Below are 9742 nucleotides of genomic sequence, written 5' to 3' on the forward strand. Positions count from 1 at the left end.
CATGGTTTCCTGATCATGGGCATTAGATGTCATTGATAACGAGATCACATCATTGGGAGAATGATGTGATGGACAAGACCCAATCCTAAGCATAGCACTAGATCGTATTGTTCGTATGCTAAAGCTTTTCTAATGTAAAGTATCTTTTCCTTCGACCGTGAGATTGTGCAACTCCCGGATACCATATGAGTGCTTTGGGTGTATCAAACGTCACAACGTAACTGGGTGACTATAAAGGTGCACTACGGGTACCTCCGAAAGTGTCTGTTGGGTTGGTACGAATCGAGATCGGGATTTGTCACTCCGTGTGACGGAGAGGTATATCTGGGCCCACTCGGTAGAACATCATCATGAGCTCAATGTGACTAAGGAGTTAGTCACACTATGACGTGCTACAGAACGAGTAAAGAGACTTACCGGTAACGAGATTGAACAAGGTATAGGTATACCGACGATCGAATCTCGGGCAAGTTCTATACCGACAGACAAAGGGAATCGTATACGGGATTAATTGAATCCTTGACATTGTGGTTCATCCGATGAGATCATCGTGGAGCAAGTGGGAGCCACCATGGGTATCCAGACCCCGCTGATGGTTATTGGCCGAAGAGGTGTCTCGGTCATGTCTGCCTGTCTCCCGAACCCGTAGGGTCTACACACTTAAGGTTCGGTGACGCTAGGGTTATAGGGAATTGTTATACGAGGTTACCGAAAGTTGTTCGGAGTCCCGGATGAGATCCCGGACGTCACGAGGAGCTCCGGAGTGGTCCGGAGGTAAAGATTGATATATAGGACAGATGATTTCGGACAACGGAAGTGTTTTGGGCATCACCGGTAACGTACCGGGTCCACCGAAGGGGGGCAACGACCCCGTGAGGTAAGGTGGGCCAAGTGGGGAAGGGAACCAGCCCCTAGGTGGGCTGGTGTGCCTCCCCACTCAGCCCAATGCGTGGGGGAGAGAAAAGGGGGGCAAACCCTAAGCCAGGTGGGCCTAAGGCTCACGAGTGGTGCGCCACACCCCTCCTCCCCCCTTGGCCGTCGCACCAGCCCCCATCTAGGGCTGCCCCCCCCCCCCCAGGAGAGGGAAACCCTCAAGGGGGCGCAGCCCCTCCCTCCCCCTATATATAGTGGGCACTTTTGGCCATTGGAGATCAGACTTTTGCCTCTCTCTCGGCGCAGCCCTGCCCTTCTTCCTCCTCCTCTCTGCTGGTGCTTGGCGAAGCCCTGCCGGGAGACCTCGTCTCTCCATCGACACCACGCCGTCGTGCTGCTGGAGTTCTTCCCCAACCTCTCCCTCCTCCTTGCTGGATCAAGGTGCGGGAGACGTCACCGGGCTGCACGTGTGTTGAACGCGGAGGTGTCGTAGTTCGGCACTAGATCGGAATCACACCGCGATCCGAATCGCTACGAGTACGACTCCATCAACCGCGTTCTAGTAACGCTTCCGTTTAGCGATCTTCAAAGGTATGAAGATGCTCTTACCCCTCTCTCGTTGCTGGTCTCTCCATAGGAAGATCTGAATATGCATAGGAAAATCAGAATTTATGCTACGTTTCCCAACATCTATGAGAAATTAGAAGCTCCTAACTAATTACATGTGAAAAAACAAAATTGATGATGTAAGCATATTCTTTTTTAAAACTGAAAATTCAAGAAGTTTTATAGCTCAAACTGTACCTCCGATCAAAAAACTGTTTTCACATAAAAGATTCGTCGCGATAAGGTCTTCAAAACTAGATCTCATGTTGTTACGTTCCGACCACTTTTTTCTGGGTCAAAAGTTACCAGCTCAGGAAGTAAATTATCACGTCTATGATACATTAGTTACCATCTTGCTTTTATATATAGAAATTATCGGGGCATAAAAATAGTTCTCCAACATTCTCCTCATGTGCAAACAAACTAGAGGACAGAAAAGCTAATGTCGTAATAGATCTTCCCTATTACGAAACTTCAAAATGTTTCGTAGCTCAAACCGCTAGTCCGATCAAAAAATCATTTCACATAAAATTCATCACGACGAGAGCTTCGAAACTAGATCGCATGTTGATATGTTCCGACGATTTTTCATAAAAAAATCATATCAAAGTTACCACTTCTGGGCTAAGTAAGTTATCACGTATGTGCTACATATGTTACCATATTGTTTACATGGATAGTAGAGGGGCATCAACCTGATTTCTCCAACCTTCTTATCAGCTCAGGTTAAAGTTACCGTGGTGTTTGTGCGTGAGTTATCACATATACGATGCATATAGTACCAAACTATTTACACCAAAGTTATCGGGGTATGTTTTTAAACAACCCCCTCGCCAAAGTTATCACGACCGAAGCACATAAATTATCAGGTCTGCGATGTTTGAGTTACCAAGCTATTCACACAAAAAGTTATCGGGGGATATTTCATCAACCCCTCGCCCTCCCCTCCCCCATGCCAAAGTTATCCGGACCGAGGTACATAAGTTATCAGGTCTTCGATGTGTGAGTTATCATGCTATTCACATAAAATTTACCATAAGGATATTTTCGTCAACCACCCGTACCCCCCTCCCCCTCCGGTGCCAAAGTTATCAATAATGCGGTACATAACTTATTAGGTCTAAGATGTGTGAGTTACCATGCTATTAGCATTAAGGTTACCGTGGGTATATTCTATCACCCCCTCATCAAAGTTATCAGGACCGAGGCACATAAATTATAAGGTCTGTGATGTTTGAGTTACCATGTTGTACCTAAGTTATCACGTATGCAGTGTATCCATTACCATCCTATTTATACAAAAGTTATCTGACGTGTGCATTCAACAAATTATTTTCGCGGGTGAAAGTTTCACAATGTTTATATCTAATTTATAACATCGACGGTATCTACTTTTCCTCGATCAAAAGTTATCGTGATCTTTGTACATAGGTTACCAGCTCTGCTGCGCATTATCACACTATTTTCATATATGTTATCGGGGGAGGGGGAGGGTATGTATTTCAGCAGCAACTGCCCACCCCACTTTCATAAGTTCTCGTGGTGTTTGTACATAGGATATCAGCTCCGCTGTATGTAAACTATCACGCTATTCGAACACAAGTTATCGGGGGAGGTATGTTGTATTTTCTTTTTTCGTCAGTCAAAAGTTACCACAAAATTCATACGTAGGTTATCAGATTTGTTGTACTTAAATTACCGTCTATTTGTATAGAAGCTGTCAGCTTTATTTTGCATAAATTATCATATTTTTGCACGGGAGTTATCGATCTAGTGTTGATGTTAAAGTTGAGTCAGACTTGCACGTCTAATATATTTTTGATTAATAGAATGACCTCGATAGCCTTTATGTAAACATCATGATACTTTTATGCATAATAAACCTCATGATAGGTGGTCAATGGCCCGGCCGGCTCGGAACACGTCTAAACGGGTCTAGCCCAACACGACCCACAAAGTTTCATTTTATAAATGGGCCATGTTGTGTTATGGACCTCATCTTGTTGCACAAACACGACACCAATGGTTCATGGTATTTAGAGACTAGATATTTACTTACAAATACCATGATAAATTTTAATCTGAACAAAATAAAAATAGTTGAAACATACCCGATAACTTCAGTACGAAACACCTTGATAAGTTATGTACCATAGACGTGATAGTTTATTGAAAAAAAATATTAAAAATATATAAAAAGGGATCTAGTTTTAAATATCTCATCACGACGAATTTTTAATGTGAAAATGATTTTCTCATTAGATCAATGGTTTGACCTACAAAATATTTTAAAGTCAGCTGTGCATGCATGTGTGATTAGCTTGCATGCATGTATAATTGACTATTCATAATCTGAATGCATGTGTGATTAGCCATTTATAACCTACATACATACACAAAAAGGGATGGAGCGTACGGATCTGTTGCTAAACGGTGGGGAAACACCAAGGGAAACGTTTGTGGTCGATGCGTCGAACGAACCGTTCAGCCAATCACGCGCGACCCGCGATCCACACGTGCAGTTGATTAGGCATGCAGCTTTTTTTTCCCGTCTAAATTTGTTGCAATCAATGTTCATATTTGCTACAAGCGTTTTCTATTTGTTACATTTGTTCAGTAAAAAAATTGCATATACGTTTGGTTACAACTCCAGTTCGTCGAATTTTTCGTTACAATCAGTGTTTTTTACTTTTGCTACAACCGTATTAATTTTTGCTACGACCGGCATTATTTTTTGTTACAACCATTCATTAAAAAAGTTGCATACACGTTCGTCAGAGTTACAACCCAAATTCATCGAATTGTTTTTGCTACAACCCATATTTTATTTTGTTACCACATCAGCGTCGGTTTTTTTACTACGATCACGTTGATATTTTTTTACTACAACTATATATTTTTGTTGCAACCGTGACCGAAATTTACTGCATCGAAGAATTTTGCTGCAAGGACAGATGCAGTGCAGCCTGCGTGCCGCCGGTAGAAACTTCGGCCCGCGCAGAGCGCTGCCCAAACAGCAATCATCTCGTTTATGTAAACAATGAACTAATGCGTGGTGTAAATGGATGAACCATATAAATGGTCATATTTGAAGGCCGCGTTAACCACATAAATATTAAGTAGGCATTGGCATAATCCCGCGTAAGGACTGATGGTTTGTGCGGGCAAGTCCCACAAAGACCAATAAGCTGTCCATTTACATCCTGAACTGAAAGCCATGGGCAGCTACTTCAAAACAACTCCATCAGTCCTGAAGCCAAATGGCGTTATTCCTTAAACTCTCCAAGTCACGGACCAATACACCCAACAACCCTATCACACTCCGGTATACCATACCATTTCGGCTCAGAAAAGACTAGGAACAGAAGAAAAAGAAGTTCGGTATGGTGGTAAAGACAGCATGGGTGTAAGATATACAGAGGTATATTTCTTCAAGCTTAGCCGTCTGTTGGGGAAGAGCTCAGGGCAGGGAGGCGAAGGAAGGTAGCAGCCAGCCGCGCTCTGTCGCAAGCTCCACGTAGCCTCTGAACTTCTCCTGCGCGTTTGGGATGTCAAGGGTCAGATCGTCGAGGCCTTCCTTGACACGAGCAAAACCGTTGGTCATCTGGTTGATGGTTATCAGCCCCTCCCCGGAGCACTCCTGCAAGAGAGCCAAGATGCTAGCTTCATTCTGCTTCTCCATCGCCATCACCAGCGCTTTCTTCACCACTTCATGGTTGAAGAAGGGCATCCCAAGGTCACGGATACACTGGCAGGCTTCCTTCAGGTCCCCGCCGGTGTTGTACTCCTCAAGGAGCTTGGAGATCTTGTCCTTTGCGTCTTCCACAGCCCAGCCAGTGCCCCCGCCCCAGCAGCGCAGTATCCTCTCACCAGAATGACGGGCTGCAAGCAGAGAGCTGGCCATCTGGACAGTTTGACTACCACTGCTGTTCGGACGCAGCTTGCTACTGATGTCATCCAAATTCAATGGAACCAAGACTTCATCGATCACTGCCCTAGCCAGGAAGAGGGCAAGTTCACTAGGAGCATCCACAATGTCAAGGGCAGTGTCTTCTGCTGACTGCAGAAGCATTATGAATCCCTTCATGATATCACCTGTGGAAAATAGTTCCAAGCTGAGTGAAGAAAGAAGTACAGAAGCCATCTCCTTCTCCCTGTTCTTCCTGTCCATAGCAAGAGTGATGAGCTTCTTGAGGAACATGGCGTTGTATTCAGGGGCAGAAAGCTCTTGAAGGCTTCTAATAAGTTCTGGGACGTCATCTGAGAGGAAATACTCCTGAATTATGTGACCAGATTCTTCTTTAAAACGCTTGACCTTTTCACTGCTTGCATTCCACACATCTTCATCAGGTGCAGCAGATTTACAGAATGAAGCATCAAGCCACCCTTCAGATATGGCTGCTGAAAGCAGCTTGTCAAAAAGCGTTTTGGCTGAAGGAACATCAAGGCTCAGGTCATCAACACTCTCAGCAGCCCGAGAAAAACCCTTCGACACTTGATTAGAACTGATCAAACAACCCTTCGTTGATTCCTTCAACAACTTCAGGATTAATGGCTGCGACGACAGATTCTCCATACCAAGGATGAGAGCACGTTTCACAACCTCGTGATGGAAGAATGGAAGGCCCAGCTCCCTTATGCACCTAAAGGCTTCATCTGTATCACCACTCTCAATGTACTCCCTCAGAATATCCTGGATCCTCTTTTTCGCCTCTTCTACAGTAAAGTGCGTGCTCCCGCCCCACTTGCGTTCAACTAACTCCGCATGGTGAGGAGCTGACAAGTAACTCTTCTCAGCAACCTGCAGAACTTCAATACCTTTTGAAGATTCTGGAAGCAATGCTCTGGCCCGAGTGAGAAAAACGGGAGGCAATATTTCATCAACAATGGCACGTGCCACAAAAACAGCCAAGACATCAACAGCGTCTGGTATATCCACAGATAGATCTTCTGTTGACTCTAGAAGCATCATAAAACCTTCACTCATCTTGGAGGAGTCCAATAGATCAGCATACAAGGCAGACAGCAGAACTGATGCCATTTCTTTTTCTTTATCATGGCGGTCCATTGCCATGGATATGAGCTTTTTCACAAAGTAATTGTGAAACTGATCGGATCCAAGACTCCCTAGCTCAGAAACTGCCAGTTCCACATCTCCTGTACTATAATACTCCTCAATTACTGGAACTACAAGCTTTCTATAGTCATCTAATGTAGCAGGAACCTGCATTTTGCACAGAAGCATCGCTAAATTATAACGTCATATCAACAGAGAACGAAATGCTGGTAATACTATTGAGTGTAGATAGGTCAAACCTTTTTAGTCCCATTAACTATTTTGCCCAACTCTTGGGATGGTAATGGATTTGCATCTCCATGGTTTTCTTGTTCAATTTTCCCACCATCTTCTGAAAGCAGCATAACCAGAGTTACAACAACATGCATAGGAACTATGAAGAATAAGATAGTATTTCAAAAAATAACCCAATTCTAAATCTACGCATGAGTAACAGTACAAAAGAACTACATATTGTCCTCCCATTCCAATTAATTCCCGAGTGATTGTGAATCATTATGTAACAAATCAAGAGAGAAAAATTTCAAATAATTTGGGAACTCACTTTCATCACAGTGACAATTGTATTAATAAAGTTTACGAACAGTGCAAGCAAGCAAACTCTACATCTTTAGATGCCCGCAGTTAATATCACAAAAGTGGACACATAATGTATGGAAATGGAAAATTATCACAGTACCAAATCACGTACGCTAAAGAAAAGGATGGACATGGAATGCTACAAATGAATTTATTATACGCAACAATAACTGCCTAAACAACTCCATCAAGGGAACAACCGATGACTTCAGGAACAAGCCGAACATACCAATAGCATTCTATGAAATATTGTAATATAACGTGAGCTCCTCGACATTTGGCAGTTGACATATATGGAAAATAATAATCAGATCCCTTAATTGCAGATTGCACTTTGAGAAGCATTAAGCTTTGACCTCAGGCTTAAACATATAGAGAAATTATAGAAACCAGTAATAGAAACAAAGGGCAGTAACCACAACACACTATATAAAAACCGACAAATGCAGACTATGCTGAATCCGTGAGGATATGCACACTAAAGAATTTATAGCCTTTCTGTCAAGAACAAGCAACCAAAAACTACCAGAAACTGTCACATACATAAGCTTTTAGGAGTTGTATAAGCACGAGCTTGTAACCCCTCAAAAAAGATAACCATAATACCGACCAACCATGGAGCGCAAAGACAATACTCAGAACAATATGTCAAAACCAACAAACCAACTACCAGTTGCATGACCAAACTAGACAGCAAGCACTGAAGTCTAATAAAAACAAGCGGTGTCGTACATTGTTGCTGTCAACTTTAGATAACCATAATACCGAGTTACTGACCCATCATGGTGCACAAAGACAATACTCAGACCAACATATCAAATCCACTACCAGTTGCATGACCGAACTGGGCAGCAAGCACTGAAGTCCAATAAAAATAAGCGGTGTCGTATATCGTTGCTGTCAACTTTAGATAACCATAATACCGACCAACCATGGAGCACAAAGACAATACTTAGATCAACATATCGAAACCGACAAATCCACTACCAATTGCATGACCAGACTGAGCACTAGAGTCCTATAGAAACAAGTAGCATGTATCGTCGCTGCCAACTTTGTCGGCAACCCATACGACATGTCTTGCTGTTGCTGGGTTTCAGCCCCTTTCGGAGGAAGAAAAATAACACCTACAACTTACCAAAAACCATCCGCTACGTACTAAATCAGGATTCGCATCGGAATTGACAAATGCACTACCAATTGCATGACCAAACTGAGAACTGGAGTCCAATAAAAATAAGCAGCGTGTATCGTTGCTGTCACGTTTGTCGGCGACCCCTAACCACATTTTGGGTTTTAACCCCTTTCGGCGAAAGAAAGGGCCACCTATAACTAACCACAAACCGTCGCCTATGTACTAAATCGGGAGTGTACCGAGCCGAACTGAACAATAATCAAACAACAATGGCTTTTCCCGCCACCATGAACTATACTCGATAACGGTCTTCTAGTGCTTGCAGTGCACTGAAAACTTGACACAACATCAAACCATCATCATACTTAGTAAACATTGTAGTCTCAAAAGCCATGCTACTCCATCAGGCATGCATAGCAACAGGTAACCCTAAGAACAAAATCCATCACGTCTCCTACGTGCATAATCAAATCAGCATCTAGAGGACAGCATAGCCCGCATAAACAAACAGCAGAACTGAACATTTAAAATCCCTACGATTCTAGCCCCAGCTACGAATTCCCCAAGCCGATCCTCTCACATCATAGCATAATCCAGCACTATAACATAATTCAGCAGTATATACAGCGTAGATGGGTACAGCACAGAGATATAGGCCATAGCGGGCTAGCAGTCACCTTTCTTAGTGGTGTGGTGGTGTGGGATGTGGCGGACGGCGATCCCGCCGTCCGCCGGCGCCCGCCCGCCCGTGGCGATCCGCAGGTGCCCCTCCGCCAGCATCCTGGTGGGCGACCTCGCGCCGTCCTCCGCCGCCATCTCCATCTGCCTCCTCCGCGCGCCCTCCCTGCACCACACGGCACGCAGACCCAATCGAATCAGCGCGCGAAATCGAGCGGGGGGAGCAAGGGCCCAATCGAAGCAGCTCCAGGGTCCGATCGGGAGGAGCTGTCGCGGATACCTGCCGAGATCGGAGGCGGCGGCGGGGCGGCGGTGGAGGCCGGCGCGGCGGATCACGGGCGTGCGCCGCGCGGTGAGTGCGAGCGGAGAGGCGAGACGGGGCGAGACGGGGGTGGGGTGGGGTGGGGGGGTGGTAGTTTTTTATTTATCGGGCTACTACTACTATCCCGCTCTGACACCCATCGTTTATAATCGGCCGCCTTTGCTAACCGCATTTACGTACTTACGTAAGTTATTAATCCCCCGGGCTTAACTCTTTTCTTTTCTTACTTCCCAATATATATATTTTAAAAAATCTCGGTAACATTAATGCGGGACCACCTGGCAGCGATGCTTGACGGCCTCGCGGCGTGTCGTTGTCGCGGGGCTGGGGTTCCGGGTCCGTGGAACGGGCGTATGGACCGGTGGGTGGTGCATGGATGGACGCGGCGGGCTCACGTGGGTCGGACGGACGGCTAGCGGGGAGCAGCGGATGGGGCTAGGCTGACACGTCAGTGAGGCGTCGGAAAAGCTGG

General features: G+C 45.0%; 1 protein-coding gene across 2 annotated transcripts; it reads right to left on the minus strand.

The window, feature by feature from the left end:
* Nucleotides 1-4566: 4566 nt before the first annotated feature.
* On the minus strand, nucleotides 4567-9107 carry LOC123427040 (MA3 DOMAIN-CONTAINING TRANSLATION REGULATORY FACTOR 1-like). 2 transcript variants are annotated; one of them, XM_045110973.1, is made up of 3 exons: nucleotides 8948-9107; nucleotides 6796-6884; nucleotides 4567-6703 (listed from the first exon to the last, which is right to left on the minus strand). In XM_045110973.1, the coding sequence occupies exons 1-3, from the start codon at nucleotides 9090-9092 to the stop codon at nucleotides 4940-4942; spliced, it is 1998 nt and encodes a 665-aa protein (XP_044966908.1). In that variant the 5' UTR covers nucleotides 9093-9107; the 3' UTR covers nucleotides 4567-4939. The 2 variants fall into 2 exon arrangements, with proteins under 2 accessions (XP_044966908.1, XP_044966907.1); XM_045110972.1 differs by having other exon boundaries at nucleotides 6796-6887.
* Nucleotides 9108-9742: the final 635 nt, after the last annotated feature.

The sequence above is a fragment of the Hordeum vulgare genome, chromosome 2H (assembly GCF_904849725.1).
Source record: "Hordeum vulgare subsp. vulgare chromosome 2H, MorexV3_pseudomolecules_assembly, whole genome shotgun sequence".
NCBI lineage: Eukaryota > Viridiplantae > Streptophyta > Magnoliopsida > Poales > Poaceae > Hordeum > Hordeum vulgare.

What these genes read in the sequence shown, in the direction of transcription:
- LOC123427040 (XM_045110972.1), bottom strand. Translation starts at nt 9,092, where the DNA reads ATGGAGATGGCGGCGGAGGACGGCGCGAGGTCGCCCACCAGGATGCTG. An exon ending in CCACCACACCACTAAGAAAG is followed by an intron (nt 6,888 to 8,947) that starts GTGACTGCTAGC and finishes TGCTGCTTTCAG; the next exon opens with AAGATGGTGGGAAAATTGAA. An exon ending in TAGTTAATGGGACTAAAAAG is followed by an intron (nt 6,704 to 6,795) that starts GTTTGACCTATC and finishes TGCAAAATGCAG; the next exon opens with GTTCCTGCTACATTAGATGA.